The sequence below is a fragment of the Taeniopygia guttata genome, chromosome Z (genome assembly GCF_048771995.1).
Source record: "Taeniopygia guttata chromosome Z, bTaeGut7.mat, whole genome shotgun sequence".
Lineage (NCBI taxonomy): Eukaryota > Metazoa > Chordata > Aves > Passeriformes > Estrildidae > Taeniopygia > Taeniopygia guttata.
In genome coordinates this window covers 4,106,201-4,128,883 of record NC_133063.1, presented here as the reverse complement: position 1 = coordinate 4,128,883, position 22,683 = coordinate 4,106,201, and the positions used below count along the sequence as shown (strand labels likewise).

At 41.6% G+C, this 22,683-nt stretch overlaps 1 protein-coding gene across 6 annotated transcripts in view; it reads right to left on the bottom strand.

Annotated features, from left to right (window-relative positions):
* The window catches only part of DYM (dymeclin), a 208,122-nt gene that overhangs the window by 32,422 nt on the left and 153,017 nt on the right, over positions 1–22,683 (bottom strand). For all 6 annotated transcript variants that reach the window (XM_030258725.4, XM_002194292.7, XM_030258723.4 and 3 more), the window contains 2 exons: positions 11,338–11,520; positions 1,370–1,483 (listed from right to left, as the gene is read on the bottom strand). In XM_030258725.4, the coding sequence (XP_030114585.1) occupies positions 1,370–1,483; positions 11,338–11,520 (297 nt within the window). The remainder of the gene's footprint in view (positions 1–1,369; positions 1,484–11,337; positions 11,521–22,683) is intronic.

The window sequence follows — 22,683 nt, the reverse complement described above, 5'->3', positions numbered from 1 at the left end:
ATGGGATTTCACTCCAGAAACAGCATTTCTGTAAATTGTGGCCTGACATATCGTCAATGTGGCACACTCAGCAACTGAGAAAACCTTCATTTTTTCCTAAGCAGTGAATTGATTTAGTGATGGCTCTATGTCAAGAAGGGTGTAGCCTCAACATAAGAGCTTTTAATTATATGCACATCAGAACAAGTTGTCATAGAAACCACTGAAGTTCCTCTGTACTCACAGCATCACCACATTGAAAGGACAACCTGAAGGGCTGGATTTGGACCCAACAACTGCTCTGGTGTTACTCAGGCTATTCCTGTACTGCGGCTCAGGACTCGGACCCTAGACCAACCTCTCCAGAAGGAATTCGGTCTGAGTGACTGAAGATGTGCCATCTCAGGGACACAGGGAACTGCAGGAAAGACATTAGTATATGCAGCCAGCTAGAAAATTCCCACTGGGTGTTTTAAAATTACCAGCATATAAATAAATTACCAGCCATTGCCACTGGCTGTACAGACTCCGTGTGCTTTATCAGAGGATATCTTACTAAAGTTACCACAAAAGAAATGGTGCTCTTATTCTCTTATCACAGAGTAGCAACAAAAATAGCTCTGCAGAAAACAGACAGTATTTAAAATACACTTGGCATAACAGAGAAACAAGATTCATTGTGTTTAAAAAACATACACACAGCTCCCATTTGCTTACTTACCCACTTACACAGATTTCTTTATTGCAGTATTTAAACATCACACAGCCATTAATGGATTTTAGCCTCACAAAACTTGTCAAGTTGGTAAATCCCTCAAGTGATTTGAGAGGTTCTCAGAAAGGAATGCAAGGGACTGCTCAGGATTATACAGAAAGCTCATAATCACGTTGACCAGACTTACAGGTCCTGAACTGATTTTCACTAGGTTGGGTAATTCTTAACTAAAGCCCTCCAAATTTATCTTTATAGCATTTAATATAGACCAAGACAGAGGTGCACTAGAACACTAGAGACAGAAAAAGAACACTAGAGACAGAAAAAGAAATTAATCAAAAGAGAGAATTACCAGTGTTTGGTTATAGCATAATTAAACAACAGATGGAGAGAGGAGCCTGCATCTTCAGGATATGATGAAGAAAACCTTAGCTTCAGCAAATTTTAATTCCTCCACACACTTCAATTTAATAACTAATCACAAAAACTCACCCAAACACTTAGCAGAAATTAGGAATTGAAATGAAAACATACACATATGGCAATCGACTAAGTAATCACTTATCAGTCACTACTGAGAGCAGAGATGAATTTTTGAAGTTACAGATATAAAGGGCATATATGTGTAATTGATAGGAACAGTACACTTTAAGTGATGAGGTCTTGAGCACTTACTCTCAGCCTGTCTTTGGGCAAAGCAACAGCTCCTTGCTTGATGATTTCCAGAACTCGCTCCACTGACAGCTCAGCTCCAGCTTGCTCTAATCGGGAGCTGAAAAAGCTGATCACCTGAAATGAAACATCACAGCAAATAAATAAATAGAAAAGATCTTTGGATCAATTTATACACAAAGCTGTCATCTTCTTTTTTGGCACCACTGTACTTCTTAAAGAATAATCCCTGGCTGTGACACAGCCAGGGAGACTTTGTTAATGTCAAATTAGCACAACTCTCAGCATCCTCTTGCAGTCATTTTTAACAGACAGATGATTTTACAACATAACTTGCACAGCTGAATTAATAAATTTACATTTTCAAGTACTGCGCACTGACATATGCTTATATTTCTTTCTGTCAGTTCTGCCCATCAGGCTTTTGAGTTCTTCCAGTCTTTCTATGATTTGAGCTAGAAATTTACTTACACTGTAAAGTATTAAAGTAAAATCATTATAGTTTCACTGACTTCTGGACAAAAGGCAACACAACTGTTAAGTATCTCAGTATGAGAGACTACATTTCCTGGGAGTTGTGTAGCACTCAAAGCCAGAGCAAGTGGATGGTGAGAAGGAAGTTCACAAAGCTCCTCTTCCACCCAGTATCCACCCAAGTGCTGCACATACCTTCCACATCCTGGATTCTAGGCCTAAGGAATCCTGCAAATTCCCTGTCATCTTCCAGACATCCCCCCGGTAAAGCCAAGCTGATTTTCCCCATATTTCCCTCCCCACCCCCTTTTCTGTGACCCAGCTGGTCCTTGTTAGCTAGAACTCAGTTAGGTCAGACTTTAACTTTTATCCCTCTCCAAGCTCAGTGGGTCACAGCAGAAGCAGACATCCCACCGGCAGTTATCCATGTGGGACATCAGAAAACTTCCATTTCTATAGCTCCTGTCATCCAAAAAGAACACACTTTGCAAATCCCATCCCTTATCCCAGGGAAACTCCTTAGTCTCACAAGGCATCCAGAACTCAAAGCAAAAAAAGGGTCTGGGGAAAAATTTCAACACCTACTTAGAATCCTCTGGGTGTACCACAAGAGGCACTTGGTAGAGCCTCTACACCAGAGCACCTGGCTACTCCTGGGCTGGAGGCAAGCACAATGCTGGTGGCAGATTCTGCAAAATCCTGCGAGCTTTCAACATACTCTGTGGAAAAATACTGATGTTCACTTGTATCTGAATCACAGTCCCAGTCCATCGAGTCATCTTCGATAATTCTCTCAAGTAGAAGGGGGGAAAAGTGTATTATACTACAAAATCTCTGCTGAGCTCTCTTTGTTCTGTAGTGAGACACAGCTGGAGCCAGAAACCATTACCCTAATTATGCCTCCCAGCTCAGCTGCTGTTCATAAAACAAAGACAGCTGATGGCTTGATTACTGTGAGATTCAAATTTGTTGTTCCTGTTTGTGACTTCCCCCACAGAAAGCCCAACCCTTGTTTTGAGCTGGAAGATTTGCTGGGATCTCTAGAAACTCTTGCACTAAGTGAATGAGACAGAGGCAGACTAAAGTTACTGGAAGTTGCTTTTTGGGGTTGTCATGGGATTGTGGTGTTTGGTTTGGTTTTTTTCTCTGTTTTATTTTGTTTCTAACAACAGAAGTACACAAACCAGTCAAGAGAAAATTCAGGTTTAATCTTCTGTGCTGTCCCTATGATTATCTCCATACTTGAGCAGAAAGGGAGAATTTCACTACCTCTGGCAGATGCTGCAGGTAGGCTTTTACATTCTTAGAGATAAGGACCTTGTGGAGCACTGTGATCTCTGATCCTTAGAAAAAAAGGAGTAGGAAGATGTGCTGAGTTCATAAGCAAAGGAGCTGGAGGGAGGGACCAGAAATAACAGAGTAAAACAGCAAGAAACAGCTTGTGCAAAGAGCGTGAGGACCTCGGAGTGAAGCTGACACGGTTTTGGCACAGAGTTCAGGAGAAATTGCTGTGGAGGATACACAGCTCACAGAGGAACAAGCAAGTTGCCCACAGACTTTGAAAGAAAAAAACATCTTCCTGCATTCAACACTCCTCTGTTTTCAGTAATCAGTGGTGAAACCCATCCTTGCCAACGGCAGGCTCCTGCAGAGAATCCATCCCAGTGGCACTGCCTTGTTAGCTCAAGTTCTGCTAAACCACAATAAAAGCAAAACTTAATATTTAGCGTTTATAACCAAAAGGATAAAATACTATCATAATGCAAACATGTAAAAAAAACCTGAATGAAGCTCACAGATACTCCCTGAATTCTGATGTTTCCTATTTTGGGAAGTCAAACCCTTCAATCTTTTAAAAGACTTATGTTTTTGTGGTAAAGGTACTAATTTTCTTTGGGTTATATTTCAAAAGAACAAAAGCAAGACAGACTTCCAGTATTTTCAGGCTATGTCAGCATTTTAGAGAACTCAGAATGGCTATTTTTGATGTGTAGTTGATGACTAAAATTAAAAATACCTACTTTAATAATGGTACTTATCTCTAGGAGTTATTTGCCTTACTACTTCAAACAAAATAAAAATGAAGTACCTCTCTTCTGGATCCTGAGAAGACAATACCCCAATGAGACAGTGAGGTACCCATGAGTATCCCAATGAAGTAAGAAAACAGAGAAGCAAAAATAAAAAATAGAAAATTAATTATACAGAGGAGATCCTAAAGAAGGCATTTTCTTATTAACTCCAGATCAGGAATAAAATCAAAAAGCATCCATATTACATCTCTCATGCCCAAGCTCCCACCTCGGTAGCAGAGGGTCCAACACTTTTCCTACTAATGTAGTCAGATATAAAAATATAAAAGCTTAACATCATATTAAGGAAGAGTAGCCTTTTCCTTTGAAAGAGCTTTAATTATCTTCTACACAAATAACAGAGGTGAATTTAAAATAAAAATTAAAATTAACAGATTTCCACACACTCCTTGTCCCATTGAAAGTAAAATGAACCAGAAAAAATAAGCTGGTTGAATAGTATTAAATGAGTTTCAGGTTTTAGTACATGTTTTAAAACCAACTGAGCATATGACTGTATGAGTAGAAAAATCACACATCTTAGGGCAAATAAACAATGATGAAAGAGTATTTCTGATACTCTAAAAATCAATTTTCTCCTTAATTATTTGGGTAACTGGTCTAAGAAAACAACTGCAAAGACTGCTTAAAAAGAAGAGTAAGAAGAAACTCCACAAGTTGCTGTGAATTACTTTCCTCTAGCCATGCTGAGCATTGAAAGGCCTCTCCTTGAAGCAACATAACCCATTCTAAGAGCTCTCTCTCCAGTCTGGCTTCCATATTAGCAGAGATCAAAAGGCACATCTAATCCAGGATTAGAAAACCCCTCATCAGGAATATCTGATCCCTGTCCAGATAAAACGTATGGAGAGCCTTGGCCTGAGCAGAGTCTAATCCTGGTTGTACCTTAGTCCATCCTAAGGTACTCAGACATGTCATGAGATGGGCACAGGGGACCTGGCTTGGCCACCTCCAGCTCAGGCCTTGCCAGGGCTTCTGGTAAAATACCATTAATCTTTCTATACAAAAAAAATGTAGTTTTACATAGTGATTTCTAAAACTGGGTTTAATCATAGACTCATGGAATGGTTTGGTTGGGAAGGGACCCTAAAGATCATCCAGTACCATATCCCTGCAATGGGCAGGGACACCTTTCACTATCCCAGGGTGCTCCCAGCCCCATCCAGTCTAGCCTTGGACACTTTCAAGGACCCAGGGACAGCCACAGCTGCTCTGGGAAACCTGGGCCAGGGCCTCCCCACCCCCGCAGTGAGAATTTCTTCCTAGAGATCAATTTTCCATGAGAAATTCATACTTTCTCCTTTTGTTTTCTAAACAGTAAACTTACAAGTTACTGCCAGAGATTAAAAGTCCTACAAAATTAGAATGATTTAGAAACATTTTTCACTTAAAGGCAATACTTTAGGTTTTGGAGATTATTTTTGAGATTTTTATTTCACCCAACTATTGTTTTCAATTGGGCTGCAAGGCTGAAGTAACAAAATACTTCCCTTTACAGCATGCCAACAGCAGAGCTATCAAGGGCAAAATGTTTTCTCCACTTGGATTCTGTCAGCAGATGCTGAAGTGCTGTGAGGCCGGCGGCAGCCCAGGCAGTGCTGCTGCCTAATGAACATGACAACTCCTCTCCTTCTCCTCCAGCTAAAAATAACAGTACAACACATTGCTGCCTCCTCTGCCTGCAACTGCAAAGGTCAGTTCTGAAAGACAGAAGAAAAAATCACTTGGCAAAAAGTGAGTAAAATCACTTGGCAAAAAGTTTTGAACCTGTTTTTGTCAATTTTGCTTCCCTTAGAATGTGATAGAAAGAAACACTTTGAGAATTTTATTTCCAGCTACATTCACTACTGGGAGAGTACTATGGTATACTGACGGCAAACTGAATGATGAAGAAAAGAAGAAAACAAACCTCTTGCTGTAAAGTACCACAGGATTAGCACTTCAACTACTTAACTTCCATAGGGAAACATAAATCACAGCTACATTTGGTATCCAGTAGTCATAGCTGAAGCCAATGAGAGGCAAAGCCAACTTTTGCTGATTTAAGAAGGGATAAAATCGCTTCAGGTGATTCAATAGCAGGAGAAACACGAGATTAATCAGCAAACTTGAAGTACTGTATTTTTCAGAACAACCTTGAAATGAGGAGCATGTCCAAGGACACACGAGCTTTTCCAGGTATTCTGCTCTCCACTCCTAGGGTGTAGGAGTGAGGAGAAAAAAATGGGCAAAAAGAGCCCCCCCAGTCAAACAAACAACAATCAACAAAACTCCAACCCAAACGCACAAAACCTTAAGAGTATTTAGCCAGGCTCTGGTTATCAGCATGATCAAGGTTTTTCTAATTTTAAGGAAAGCCATAAAAACTTAGTTCTTAAGTCCTGAAGGTCTTACAACAGGGGTTGCTATGCCAGAGTGAAGATAACTTGATTGACTTTAAATCCAGTAGGGAAATGTCTTTGAAGAATTAAATTCCTTCTAGGAAATTGCATCAATTGAATCCTTTGCATCACTAAGCCACTGCTCCCAACCTCCTGATGTCTATCAGACTATTTAGCAAACAAAATTCTAGCAGCTCCTAGTTAGGCCTGTTCCACCACCTGGTATCAGTTGCTCGCTTGTAGGAAATATGAGAGCAGTGAAAGCCAAGGAGTTCTCACCGTGGCCATGAACCAAACACATCTTTAGGAATGATAAGCGAAGAGTCTCCACCAAATTCCTGACATATCTGAGGCGGCTGACCAAATTACAGACCACCTCTAAAGTGGAGGCACAGCTCCCAGATGAAATATTTCTACGCAAGGCCAGAAGAGGAACCATAGCATTCCTCTTTGTTCACCATTCAGAATAAGAATATCCCATTTGAGATAAACAAGATGCACTATCTCCTACTAAAAAGGCTTTTTAAAATGAAAGGTAAAGTAATGGAAGCAGAAGGTATTTTGATTTCAGTTTATTCTTATTTCAGCATTAATGGTTCCCATATATTCCCACTCAGCTGGCAATAGTGATTTTTAGATTATTTATAAATACACAGAGGCAAATAAGTAGTTTTCAATAAAAAGTGATCAATATACTGATGACCTTATACACTGATACCCTTATTCACCTATTTTTGTGCCATGATGAAGCACACAGAGATTATATGTAACTCCAGAATAAACTGAATGGTCCAAATCTTGAGAAACAGCCCAGAACTATTGTGGCCAGGTCTCTACTGAAGTTAACCCGGGCAATTCCTGCTCTGCTGCAGAGGCATTCCCATCTACCTGTGCCTTAGACCTCTGCTGGTCTGTCCTCTGCCCCGGTGCCACACTGCCAAACCCCAGAGGTCTCCAATGCTGAAGTCCCTGAAAACCTACCACAGTGCTTCATTATTCCTAATCTTGGAAAAGTCTTTCCTTATGACCTGAAAACCCACAAGTATGTCAAAGAGATTATTCAATTTCCCTTCAAAGCAGCATTCTATTTGAAAAATACCACATCGCTTCAGGAAATCAGCACCTTCAGAGGTTGTTTTCTACAGCTCTTATTTCAACCTGGAATTTCTTTCATGGTGCCAGCTGAGTATGAGCAGAGGTGTGCTCAGGTGGGCAGTGGCCCCTGGGCTGTCCCAGCCAGGGTGTGACACAGCCCCAGGGCAGTGCCTGTCCCTGTGCTGGCGCTGCTGAGGCGCCTCCAGTGCTGGGGACAGCTCTGGGCCCTCAGGACAAGAGAGACACTGAGGGGCTGCAGCGTGTCCAGGGCAGGAATGGAGCCCCAGGAGGGGCTGAGGGAGCTGGGAAGGGGCTGAGCCTGGAGAAAAGGAGGCTCAGGGGGGACCTTGTGGCTCTGCACAGCTCCTGACAGGAGGGGACAGCCAGGGGAAGAGTCAGGCTCTGCTCCAAGGAACAGGGACAGGAGGAGAGGGAATGGCCTCAGGCTGGGCCAGGGCAGGCTCAGGGTGGATACTGGGGAAAATCCCTCCATGGAAAGGCTTGTCCAGCCCTGGCACAGCTGCCCAGGGCAGTGGTGGAGTCCCCAGTCTGTGGAAGAGTTTAAAAGCTGTGTGGCTGTGGCACTTGTGGACCTGGGACGGCGGTAGCCCAGGCATTGCTGGGGAATGGTTGGAATGAAAAGTATTAAAAGTCTTTTTCAGCCCAAATGGTTCTGAGATTCTAAACCCAGAATAATCCGTCTAAGATGTCACCAGCGTGTTAGGCTTAGAGGACATACCTGGCTTATTCTTTGATTGTATACACACACAGAATTGCAGCAGATGCCTTTTTCTATTTGCACCATCAATTACATCCTCAGTACACTCTCCAATTAATTCTTCTTCAAATTTTTAGCCTTTTCACCTCTTCCATGCTTCCTTTTGGTTGATGAGTACATTATGTCCAATTGAGTAAAAATAATAAGCATTTAAGTATTTACACATCATATCTATTTTATACATTCTTGACAAGGCAAACTGGCAACTGTTCTGGTGTCCAAAACTCATTACAGACTTTACAAGCTCTGCAGCTTGGTCTGATTTCTGCAGCATTAAACATTACCACACTGTTAGTATTTCTCTATTAAATACAAATCTGGATTACAGTTTCCAGTCAGAGAATCTTTCATCAGCTGGTGGGCAGAATTTGCTGGAGCAGAGGGACATCAGAGTGACACACTGTGTAACAGGCCCCTACTGCTCATGTGAATCTCTAGGGCTATCTGATTATTGGAATTACAGAATTCCAGAATGGTGTGGATTGGAAGGGACCTTCAAAGGCTATCTTATCCAATCCCAATGCACCTTCTCTTAGACCAGTTTACTGCAAGCCCCTTCCAACCTGGGACACCTTGTGCCAGGGCCTCAGAACCCTCCCTCCCAGCCAAGAATTACTTCCCAATATCCCATCTCTCCTTGCCCTTTGGCAGTGGGAAGCCATTGCCCCTTGTCCTGTCACTACATGCCATTGTCAAAAATTACACTCTTGGTTCCACTGCAGCATGGGTACAGATAATCCAAACATACTTTGCTGTTTATGACCAGAGAAAGTACCTAGAGGGAGAGTCAGGTTTTACAGAGCCCATGCAGAAATACTTGGGGAGCCTCAGAAAGGTAATTTCTCTTGACCACTCTTGCATTACCAAAAGTTGCAACATTTACCATTTCTACCTACAATTTACACAATTTGGGCCACAAAATTTCGTTGATCACAACAGCCTGAAAGCAAACACAGCTCCCCAGTATACAGGAAGTTGGTGGATCCATCCTCTTCTGAATAACCAGCCTTGGCCATAGGAAGAGCCTGGCCAACTCAGTATTCTGTCTGAAAACAGGGATGGATGCTGAAAGAATTTAAGAGTAGGCCAAGAATAGGGAGATCCTCCCCAGGCATATATCCTCCCAGCTTTCAGCAACATACACTTTAGAAATTTATCCAGACAAATATTTTAAGATTTTTTTTCTGACCCCTTTCAGAGCACAGCTACATTTCAGACATCCACAGTGTTCCATAGAGCTGTGAGGATGGAGGTCCCAGCTCCACCACTGCAGAGAAAAGTCTGGTAAGTTCTTGGGAGACAGAAACTCCTTTTGGTTCTTCTCAGATCCTGCCCACATGGCTCCCAGGCAAGCTCCTTTCAATGTGTACAGTAAAACTGACACGATGTGCCACTGTTTCAAGGGACAGCAAGACCAGTTAGAACATTCTGTCTGTAGCACACACGACAAAGACTGGCTCTTTATGGTGCTGCCAGTACTGTGTATGAAGTGCAGGACGTGACAGGGTAGACTAGGAGTCAGATGAATCTCATCTTTTATTCAGATCTGTAAGCCTGACAGCTCTTACCACTTGCCAGATGGTGACAGGTACATTTAAAAAAAAAAATTAAAATTTCTTTTTTTGACGTCCTCACCTCTCTAACAAAGGAGCTATTTAAAAATTCAACATGCTCCCTTGGAAAGCTTTAAATAGTTTCTGAATGTAATTGGCATTATGCTGTAACCCAATATTAAATAGTTTTGGGGAGGAATTGTTTAAATTGTTGAGGGAAACCTACATTTAACTGTTACAAAGGAAAGGACATGCTGCTGTCTGTGGGAGGCACAGGGCTGCAAGCAGAAGGATCTGGCCACCATCAGTTATCCTGGATGTGGGCAAGTAACCAGAGAAGGTCCCTATCTCAGTCAGGAATGTAGACAACTGTTATCTTCAGCGCACCATATCCTCTTTACACAACTTGAAGACATCTTGTTCTAATCATCCAGACAGTATCATGCTGCCTGTAGTCTGCAGCTGCTGAAAGTTTGGAGAATTTTGAGCTTCAAGTTCTCCACTCCCCAAACTCTGGCCTGACCAGAAAATGTGAAGAGAGAACAGAAGAGCAACAAATAGGTACAAAGCAGGATTTCAGTTCAACATTTTATATTATTTTCCTTTATGGGCAATCAGGTATCTGTCATTCTCCTGTAATTAAAAAAATCTGCAGATTATTTGGCACAATAATATGTCATTCACTGCATTCAGAAACTTAGTACCCTGCTCAGCCCTCCCTTCCAGCACTTTGCACCCAGTAGTCATAGTATGGCTTCAAACATTGCTCAGCTCTGCAAATATTGACTAGAAGACAGATAAAAATTTGTAATGCTTCAAATTTTTCTAGCAGAAGCAGGCTCTCCATATGAACATTAAAACTACTATCGGATGCAGAAATAATTAACAATTGTTTCCCAAAGTCATACTCCACAGAGAGTCACACTGGTAACTGCTTCTTAACCACAGTTGTTTTCTTCTGTTTTCTTCTAAACTGCTTCCCTATGCAAGGGGAAGGTTGCTGTGAAGAGAACACTTGGCAGGCGGAAACAACACACATTCAGATGCAGACAGGGAATAAGACAGCTGAATGCCTGCTCTTCAGTTATTTAAAATTAATTCCCTATAATCATTAATAGGCTGGTGAGAGGAGTAAGAGAAAAGAAAAATGATTGTTTAATGATGAAAATTAGCTTTTGCTCCCCTGAAAGGTAGATTTCTAGGGGCAGTCAAGAGAAGCTGACATTGTTTAAAGCTCAGTCAAGAGAAGTTGACATTGTTCTCCCTCTCGGGGGTGAAAGATGTGTCACAGCTTGGGAATTCCTTACCAGAGGCATCTCAAAATCCCTCTGATTCTCCTTAGTTAAAGATATGGGAAAGGGCTGTTAAAGAAATTAGAGGGCAGGAACTAAACGACCCTTAGGGTTCCTTCTAACCCAAACCACTCTGTATTTCTATGCTGCCCAGAAGGCATGTGCAGGCCCAAAAAACAGACAAGAAAAATTCAACGTTAAAAAAAAAAAAGCTATTAAGAGGTGATAAATATTTTCCACCTCTCAAGAGTAAGAAGAGCCCACATAAGGAAGTGTAACCATCTCTGAAGTCACATATCACTCACCAGGTCTATATTTTGCATGATGTCCTGGAAGGAGGGGTGAGTCCGAAACTGCTCGAACAGATCGCGCTTGTAGAGCAGAGCATACACCAGGTTGGGGTTGTGATGGAGGGAGTTGGTCAGGCAGGAGTTGATGATCTCCAGCATCATTCGGATCACTTCCTCAATCACATTCAGGTCTTGTGCCTTTAAGAAATGAGTGAAAGGTCAGTGTGCCCTTTTCCATTGTAAAATGAGTAATAAAGGCAGTGCAAAGGTAATTATTACTAATAAAGCTATTAGCTGGTCATGTCTCTATGGTGAGCAAATCTGGCATCCATGTGTCTCGAAAGGAATCTGTTTTCTCCAGTAATCACCAAAATTTTAATTGAAATGCATCATACTAGTACTCAGCCTCATAGCTTGATTCTCCCAACAGGAGCCATGAATAGAGCATTACCTTATTGTAATCAGTAAGATTCATAAGGGTTAAGTGAACACAGTCTTTTCAACCCTTCCTATTTTAAGTAAAAGCATATAATTAATTTATTACATTCTCTGTTGAGCCCCTATGCAGGAAGGAGGGATAGGGAAAAGAGAGAAAAAGTAACAGAGAAATTAAAAACAGTGGGTGAAACAGAAGAGCAAAGGCAGGAGAAGGAAAACTGACTGTATCAAACATCACTGCACCTTCAACATCTGTCACTGTTACCAGACTTTTCTCCTTTGACTCTTTTTAAAAATTATTTGCTTGGCATTGAAGATCACTCGTAACAAATGAAAAAAGGAACCTCCTTTTGTAGTGCACTAAGTTTTCAGTCTAAGATTAACTTGTAGAGCTTTTCATTTTGTCAGTGCATTTGACAACTCAAGCTTCCTAAGCTGAACAAGCTGGCATGTGAACTCCTGCCAGCTGCCTGGATTTCCCTCCTTGACCTCCCCATCAGGATATCTCCAATACAGTTATTCTGACTGCAGAGCTGTCGGTCCTACCTTGGAATAGGGTAAAAAAAGGGCTCTTCTACCTCGTTTGTATCATTTAGGTTGTCTCCATCACATCAAACACTAGACTGTCAGACTTTACAGGTCTGGCAAGAATGTGAACCATACTAAGCCAGCTTGAGTTTTTCTGCTAGGTATGAACAATGAAACCACTGACATTTCCTTTTGCCAACTGCCCACAAAGTTCACTTTCTGAGTTATGATAAGGCACTTAAATTCTTCACCAAAAGGCAGTACTTAGAGCATTTTGCTGGGTTGTCATTCAATCTGCACACAGTTATTTTCTACTATTAAGCAGCACTGTAGGATTGTCACGTGAAAGATGTATGCTCTCTCCAAGGCAGAAGAGAACAGAGGAATTTTCATTACCCTGTTTAGATTCAAAAAGAATAAAATTATTTGCTACTACTTTGCTCTGGCTGCTTTCATGGAAGGCAAGGTGTATTTCTTCCAAGAGTGTAGCTCACTGAATCCCAGAATGGTTTGGGTTGGAAGGAACTTTAAAGCTCAGCCAGTTCCACCCCTTCCATGGGCAAGGACAACATCCACTCTCCCAGGCTGCTCCAAGCTCTGTCCAGCCTGGCCTTGGGCACTTCCAGGGATCCAGGGGCAGCCACAGCTGCTCTGGGTACCCTGTGCCAGGGCCTGCCCACCCTCATAGCCAAGGATTCCTTCCTAATATCCCATCTATACCCGCTGTCTGGCAGTGGGAAGCCATTCCCTCTTGTTCAATCTCTCTGCCCCTCATCCCAAATCCCTCTCCTAGATGTGGCTCTGCAGAAGGCAGCACCATCCTTCTAACCTACTGCTCCATTTCTTTTGTGACACTGAGGACCATGGAGAAGTGAGATCCTATCATTATTCCCACACTACAGTCTGGTTATCCCCAACCCTTGTCTTCTACATGTACGAGGGAGATTTAAGTGGAGCTTTTTGGAGCTCTTGTTTGAAGAGGAGTATCTTGTGCATACATTCTAGTAAAATTCCTTCTTTAGCAATGATACCTGACAGTGAAGGTTACAGATTTTTTTCTGAATGTAAGTATCTCCTATCTTTTAATGACTTTGCCACCTAAATTAGCATGGTAGTATAGCTAAAAATGATGGCATAAACGCTTACAAAACTGGTTGCTGTCAATGGGATCACATTCTTCTATGATAGAAATCATCTTTACTTTCAAAACACAGGTGGTTCCTCTGCCTGTAGTTACCTAGTTATTGTGCTATGAAACTGCATCCCAGGTAAGTGTTGTCAAGGGTAATGGAAAATATTAGACAAAAATAGAAATAACTGCTTCAGCTGATATCTGAAGAAAAATCCAGACCTAACTCACCTGGGGAATGGTGCTTGCCTATCAACTCAGATTTACTGCAGAATATGCTGTATTATGGTATATCTTTAAAAGCTCTGAGCACTGGCATACTTCTGACCCCAGTGCATCAGGGTGAGCTAGTGACCAAGACATTATCCTAAAATACAGACTAGATGACTTTCACAGAAATATTACAATTCTGAATCAAATGAGATCTATCCAGTTACCAGAAAGGTAACAAACCACACACCTACTTTTCAAAAACGAAATGTTTTTTAATAAAAGATATTCACCTTAAACCCCAGGAATACAGCTAATTGAAACAGAAAGCATTGCTAACCATCTTCCAATAGGTTGCAGACTCTGCTAGTGGTCAGCTTCAAACAATGAAAAAGTTCAGAAGTTATTGCACAGCAATTAAATTTAACATTTTTAAGAGCTGATGGACAGAAACAACGATCTGTGTTTCAGCTATCATATTGCAGGTGCAGAACCTAAGACCCTCCCATGAAGAAAAACAGGAGATATAGTGAAGATTTTTACTCACAATGGACTACACAAAAAATAATTTATAAGAAGAACTATCTCCATAAAAGACAGAGAAGTGGCACTGAATCTCTGTATTGCACATACATTATCAGAACTGTCTGCTCCTGTAATTAGAGATTGAATAATTCTTAAAGGTTTAAAAGTTTTCAAAACAAAGGAAAAAACAAGCATAAATCCAAGGACAGAATTTGGATGAGACAGTGGAGAAATGCTGATAAAATGCCATGCGGTTTTGTTGCTGTGTATCATCAGTATCAAGCTACAGACCCACTTCATGCAGACATAGTATCAAGACAGGTATAAATAAAGTTACATTAACATTTTGTTGTTGAAGTTTATCACCTTGTGTATTACTTTCAGAGCAGCTGAACACAGCTGAAACGCTGAATGTGTGTGGCCAAGGCAAGGACGAACACTCAGCAGCCTTGTAAGACCATATTTTTTTTACTGGATTAGCAGTTACATGAAAATAAAAGTCAAATATTGATTTGTGAAACATAGACATGCTTCAATCTATTGAACAGTACATTTAAAGGAGAGGAGTTAAAAGTTTCCTGTTGCTTACAATTGACAAATTCAGTGTGGCACTCACATTTAAAATTACTACAATATTCCTTTACAAAACAGGGCTTAGATAATGCCTCTGTCAATATCGACCTGTACCAGTCCTCCTTCACTTATGTTTTTTTTTTTTTGTTTATTCTCATAGAAATAATTACAACCATCACTAAAAAGAAAAGTGGACGGTAAAAGCTCAATACCAACTCTGTGAGACTGAAATCATGCCTGCAAAGGGGACAGGAATGTAGGCACAGCCCTCACATTACTGTGGGTAATTCTAGGTACTCACTTCATGTTCCTTCTCAGGAGAGAAGTTAAATGTGGTGCTTTTTTGCAGAGATTCTAACTTTTAAGACAAAAAACCAGATGTTTGGTCTTGTTCTAGATGCACAAGGGATAAACCAGCCAATGACAGCTAAAAGACAGCCAGGTACATGTCTGGGTAGTCTTTTGTTAAAAGGAAAAAACAAGTAATCATGCCAGGAAAAAGAGAATGGAAATAAGCTGTGAGGATGCAGGGGAAAACACAATGAATGAGAACATTATCTGGGGAAAAACAATTTGCATTTGATAAACACTATCAAGGAACACACAAAAGTTCAAAGCCAAGGCAAACGATGGGCAGAGCTGGATGTTCCTGGATCTGACCATCTTGGAATATTGTTGCTTTCTTTACTGCAATACAATTAATAATTAGCATGGTATCCTCCTGGGCAAACTTCCACAGAATTCAATACGTACATCCTGATGTGTAAAACCACTTGGAAATTATATGGCTTTTAAATATCAAGAGAAGTCAAGCAGCCTAACCATGAAACCCCAGGCATTTGCTCACAGTTAGTTCCTTACAGACATATTTACCCATCAAAAAACAAATCACTGTCAGGCAGGGATGCAAAAACTCAGTGTCATCAAACACCTGTTTAATTTATGGTGCCCCATCTCCTGGTTCCCACAACTGAACATTCTGAGTGCTCATCCTTTTAATTTAATTTGTCATTGAATTTATTTTAATTATTGTGACCATAAAAAACTGATTTGAAAAGTTTTATCATGAATGAATGCAAATCTCCACCCTCTAAATGTTTACCAGTTCTGAGGCGATAAAGGGAGGCATGTCTTGTGTAATTCAGCTTAGTGTTGCATAACTATCCCTCGTGGTTTGTACTGTCTAATATAAACAGAGACAAAATTTTTCAGCTTTCTGTTTTCTTTCCTCCCAAGTTAGTTTATATAGGAAATAACAGCTGGTTGAAAAATCAGAATTCTGGTGACTTGTGATGCTATGAAATGGCATCAATAAGCAAAGGTGGACCTGAGTTTCTCTTCCATGATGAAATTAGCTCCTTGATTAGCCCATTTTTTTGACTGGAAGTCAAGCACTGCCCTTTTTCAGAGTGGAACCCAGGGTATTGCACAGCAATGGATGGTTTCTTAATGATATTTTGCATTTTTGATCATTAACCCAGGAAGATATGCAGCACAGTCACAGCTAGCACAGGTTTCTCAGAGCAGCTGTGGTTGCTCCATCCACGGAAGTGTACAAGGCCAGGCTGGATGGGGACTCTGGGATTGTGGAAGGTATTCCATTCCATGGCAGGGGTGAAACAAGATCAGCTCTAAGGTCCTTTCCAACCCAAACTGTTCAGGGATTCTAGTCCATGATTCTAAGAATCATTAGTGAACAAACTTAAGTCTCATATCATGTCCACATGACAATTATATGCTTCAGATTATGCATTATAGATATGATTATATATTTCTTTATAGCAAGCTGAAGTTCACTTAAATGCAATGATTTGGTTTTCCTCCCTTTTATCTGGATGTACAGTAAACCCTAATCCAAAACAATGAATAATTGTAAGCCTAAAGAGGTCTTGTTTCTAACTTTTTAAAAAAATTGACATCTAACAGAGCAACTTTTCCTTTGTGGCCAGATCCATGTGAATGGTGGTATGTACCATATGACAATGGATACAGACACCCAGGTCACTTGTGTGTATTAAAAAAAGCCACATTTCTCACTGTGCATTCACATCACAGCAATTTTCCAGCCAAATTATACATTCAGCTAAATAACTGCTAATTATATAGTTGGCACAGTAAGCAGGAAGAAGCTTATCTGCCTAAAAAAAGCAAAACCTGAGCAGGGATTGGTAAGGGAGTACACTACAACTGCACAATGTAAATAGGGTAAAAGAAAACAACAGGACAACACATTGTGCTGAAATCTAAATTCAAAGAAACCTGATGAAATAAAGTGGAAATGTCACATGTAATTGCAAAAGAAATACTTGATGGAAATGCAGGCTGTCAAAAAACCATGTCCAAACACAATTCTAATCTTAACTCCTTATGACAATGAATGGCTTTTAGCGAGTGGAAACTTGCTGCTTGTACTAAAATGCTTTGAAATTTGAATTTTCAAAAGTGCAAGTAGCTTTGTGTCAAAGCTTGGTGGCTTTCAAACATTCTGACCAACACTGCTGGTCCCTCTCCAGCGGAGCCAGGAGTGCACACAAGTGTGCAAAAGCTGTGAAGCAGCTACTTAAAACAGCTGGACATGATGTAATAGTTTCCTTCCCAGGAACTCTACAATTCACAGAAGGAAAACCATCTTGGACTCACCACTCTCTCTGCTAGTTCTGAGTGACCCCTTACGGGCATTTGCTCCCTTTGCCTCTCTTTGCAATTCAGAAAATCCCAGGATGTTTTGGGTTGGAAGGAACCTTAAAACCCATCTTGTTCCACCCTCTGCCACGGCCAGGGACACCTTCCACTGTCCCAGGTTGCCCCAAATCCTGTCCAGCCTGGCCTGGGACACTTCCAGGGATCCAGGGACAGCCACAGCTGCTCTGGGCACCCTGTGCCAGGGCCTGCCCACCCTCCCAGCCAGCAATTCCTAATTCCCAATATCCCATCTGTCCCTGCCCTCTGGCAGTGGGAGCCATTCCCTGTGTGCTGTCCCTGCCTGCCTTGTCCCCATCCCTCTGCAGCTCTCCTGGAGCCCCTTGAGGCCCTGGAATGTCAGGGAGGGCTGCACCATGTCTGTGTTGCTGCATCCATACTGTGCGACCACCCATCATCTTCAGAGCTGAGGCTGAAGGCCGCATATTGATGTAGGAATAGAGTGAGGGTGGAGCATGCACAGGCAACTGTAATTATGGCTGTTCTCCATGCTGAGCCCCTGTCCATGATGACTCACTATAGTTCTTCATCTGTAATATTTTCAGTGAGATTCAACAATTTGAGAACATAAATTATAAAAAATTATAGTCATAAACAAGTACTTCCTTCATGACGCAGATATGACTATAAAGGCAATTTTGTCAGCAATGGGAAAAATAAAGCATACATACCCTGCACTATTAACAGATATCAAAAGGACTAAGAATGCCAAATTAACCCCAAACAAATAAGTTCTGTGATTTTTTTTTACCAGGGAGAAACTGGCAGGAAAAATTTGGTAAACTGTTCCAGATCCATAAGCTGCAGTCACATAAAGTATAGCTGAATAGACAGTTTCAGTTCATTTTACATTAAATTTTTTTTCATCTGGGTTCATACATGCTAAAGAATACTTCAATGAATTATACTTTTGGACATGCAGTAGTTACTACTTCTGTCTGCAATGCAGCTATTCCAGATTTCAGGGTGGTACTCCTCAATCTTTTGTGTGGAATAAACAAGAGATGCTACAGGGAATTTCACCTTGATAACATAATTTATCAACATCTACAATTGTAATGATGTAAATTTACCTTTTGTCTTTATAGGGGAATATCTATAGATAAATATTTTCAAATAATTTACTTTATTTTTAGTTCATTTAAGCGAAGCATATGTATCTTGTTTGTATTAGCTTTGGGGCGCTTCCAAGAGAGCTGTCTGAATTTCCTGCACTTTCAGCAGAAAATAAAACCTTCAACAAAATAAACTTGCTCTGCCAAAGGAGTGGAAGAACGGAGAGGAATGAAGGAAGCTTACAAGAAAGCTGTTCTTACACACAGTGAGCAAAGCAACTTCAAAGCCAAGCCTTTGGTGACCAGAATCTTATCTTTATCTCTTTTACTGGCAATACTCTTTGGCTGTTCTATGTCAAGCTCAGACATCTTTTGGTAAAGTAGGTATCATGTGAAAAAATGCAGGGCCCGTAGTGATTATAACCTCAAGAATTAACCCTGCCATCTCTGACCACTGCTTAGAAATGAAAGCAGAGCTGTCACACAAAACCGAAGTTTGTTGCCAGACACTTTGCTAAATAAACTGTCCATCCTGACACTCCTCCTCTGCCTTTGCAGCAACTGGCAAGCTGAGAGTACAGCTTTTCAGCCACACTGAGCCAGCCCATGAAGGAATACACTTCCCACAAGGAACTCAGCATTTCCAGCCTGTATCCCAATGCCAACACCCACCACAGCCCACGACAAGGCTACACTAGAGGAAATGCCATAGTGCGTGTCCTGTCCCAGAGGAAAAGGCCCAGGAGCAGTCTGCTCCAAAGGAAAACACACCACGGGACACCTGCCAAGGCAGCAAGCCCACTGCTTTCCTGTTCCAAAACCTTGCTTTCCCAACTTGCACTGGCCCAGGAAACAATGAGCCATTTCTGAGGACATGAGTATAACCCAGGGGAGATGCAGGTGCTTCATGGACACTTCTTACATGACTTCACCATACAGTGTTTATTATCCACCTGACCTACAGTTAATCCACTGCTCATCTCCTGGTCACCCCTCCACTTTCATCTCTTCTTCCATCCATGCCCTTCCTGTGTTTGAAATTTCAATCCTAAACCACTTCACTTTGAAATATTTTAACTTATCCTCCACCTCCTTCAAAGTCAGCCTCCAGAATCAATCAAAAATTACTATAAAACTGCCTAGATTCCCTCAGTGCTTTACTGATTCTTGGTGATGCTTCACTCTCATAGTCCTGTATCCTTTTTACCTGTTTACTGAGGATTTTGCAATTCCCAGAATCACGGAAACCCAAAACGGTTTGTTTTGGAAGATTTATTGGCAGGGAAACCTTCCACTAGACCAGGTTGGTCCAAGACTCCCATGAATCAAATCAAATAACCTGATTTTCACCCAAACTACCTTAGAAAAGGTCAATTACTCTGGAAGACATCTATCCAGGGTCAAGCTTCAGAGGCTGGTCTAAGCCCACCAAGAAGCTTCAGCACAAGGGGATCCACCACAATGCCCAAAATACCTGACAGTCACCTGCTGGGAACTCAAACACTCCAAGACAGTATTCCCAAACTACATGACATGCAACAATGACAACAGAATATAAACTGTATTTAGTAAAGCTGAACCCAATCATTGTCTAAGATCCCACAAAACCTGGGAAGCAACTGCTACTAGAAGATGACAACATTCCTACTAAGAAAATTAAAACTGTGAATTTGTATTTAGTCATACTGTGCTTGAAGTATTAATGAGGTTTTCTTGCTGTTGCAAGGAAATGAAGATTTCTCCATTTCTCCATGAAACCAAGCAGCATTCCCTAGAGGTATGGGAAGATTTTGTTTAGTTTGACTGGTAAAACAAGAAAGAACAAGTTCTATATGCAACCCCAACTCCACCATACAAAAGTAAAATAGATCATCATGATACAGACTTTAATTAAGAGAACCAATCTACCTTGAGGAGAGTTTGAGGAGTTTAAAGACATTCCACAAGTGAAAAAGCTTCTGATTCCAGTCCTACACACTCAGCTTAGCTGCAAAATGTCCCCAGCAAAACTGTTTGGAGAAGTTACACAGCAGTAAATGCTGCAAGAACGTAAACCTTGATAATTATCACAGAAAGATAACCATCACAGGATGGTTTGTGCTGGAAGGGAGAGAGACCACCTTGCTCCACCCCCTCTGGCATGGACAGGAACAACTTCCACTGTCCCAGGCTGCTCCAAGCCCCATCCAAACTGGCCTGGGACACTTGGATCCAGGGATCCAGGGGCAGCCACAGCTGCTCTGGGCACCCTGTGCCAGGGCCTGCCCACCCTCCCAGCCAGCAATTCCTAATTCCCAATATCCCATCTGTCCCTGCCCTCTGGCCCTGGGAAGCCATTCTCTGTGTCCTGTCACTCCATTCTCTTGTAAAAAGTCTTTTTCCACTTAGCAGGATCCCATCAGGAGCAATGCAGGTCTCATATAAGACAAAGTTTCCAATTTATGCATTAAACCTAACAGTAGTATTAATAGCAATGTAAATTATACCTAATGAAATCTGTAGAACTTAACATGTATCTTAGAGATGATTTCTGGTGACCCTCTTTGAAGCAATTACGTGATTCTCCAAAAAGGAACTAATTTAACAAATTACTGAGATACAGTTGCTAATACAGGCATTCAGTTTTGTGTTTCAGTTCACAGTTAACTCCAGATTTAAGTACACGTACAATATTTTAATGCTTCTTTGGGGCTCTTATTCTTTTTATCCCATGTGATGTTAAGTAATGTACAGAACCCCATATTTTTATCATGAAGAAGAGTAAGATGGCAAAACATCACATCTTGCAAATGGCCAGAAAAAACCCACCAATTAGCAGCTAAAAACAGCTTTCTTCATGTTTTTCCTTCACACCTCCCAAACTTTACTGTATGCAATACACTACAGTTGCAGGAATGTAATTTATCTAGCAGTACCCTATCACCCCAGCATAATCCCTGACTCTATTATCAAATATTTTCTTCATCCTTGATATTATGTTTAGCAGTAACAACTGTGACACTGTCTGCAAAAATATATATACAACTATTAGCATGTTTCCTGTGCACCACCTGCTGTGACTCAAGAAAATCACTCAGTAATTACAGACTACACTAATCCTGGAGTCAGCTCTGGGCCCCTCAGGACAACAAGGACATGGAGGGGCTGGTGCATATCCAGGACAGGGAATGGAGCTGGGGAAGGGGCTGGAGCACCAGGAGTGGCTGAGGGAACTGGGAAGGGGCTGAGCCTGGAGAAAAGAAGGCTCAGGGGGGACCTTGTGGCTCTGCACAGCTCCTGAAAGGAGGGGATAGCCGGGAGGTCAGGCTCTGCTCCCAGGAGGAGAGGGAACGGCCTCAGGCTCTGCCACTGGAACTTCAGATTGAATATTAGGGTAGATTTCTTTCATAAAAGGGCTGTCCAGCCCCGGCACAGGCTGCCCAGAGTGGATCCCCACCCCTGGAGGGATTTAAAAGCTGTGTGGATGTGGCACTCAGGGACATGGGTGAATGGTAGCCTTGGCAAGCCGGGGGAATGGTTGGACTCAATGATTTTTCCAACCCAGACTTGAGAGGGCTTTTCCAAAGCAAATGATCCTACAATTCTATGGTCTTGCAGATCCACCTTCAATGTCTAAGCAATTTTATTTGAGAAGGTACCAAAACAAACTGAATATATACTGATCTCTGACTAAAGATGTCACCTTCACAGAAGCTGAATTCCTAGGTTCTCGTATGGTTTCTCACTGATCAGATCCTGTGGTTCAGCATCTCTGCTATGACACAGGAAAACCATCAATGCCATGGAACTGTTCTCTCCCATTGAAAGTACTAATCTGAATAATTTTAACCCTACCTAAGAGAAAAAACCTCACACACAAGACTGTGTAATCCAAGTCCTCAGTACAAACAGAGACTGAATAGAGTTTCCATAATTTCCATACTATCCAAGCAGAAGATTTTCCAGTCCTGATGATGCACAGGACGTCAGTGGGAAAAGTCAGTGTTTCTCTCTACCCAGCAGCCAAAAGATTCTGTATTGCAGCCCTTGGGGTGAGAATTGCTGTTGAAATTTCTGTGGGAGCCATAAGAAAATCAGAAGGGGTTCACAGAGCAGATGTATCCATCATTACAATTCCGGGAATGCCAAGGAGGCAAGGGAATGATGTTACTGCTAAGGCCACACCCTGCCCCTGCTTCCACAGAGCAAGACTCCTGCTCTGCT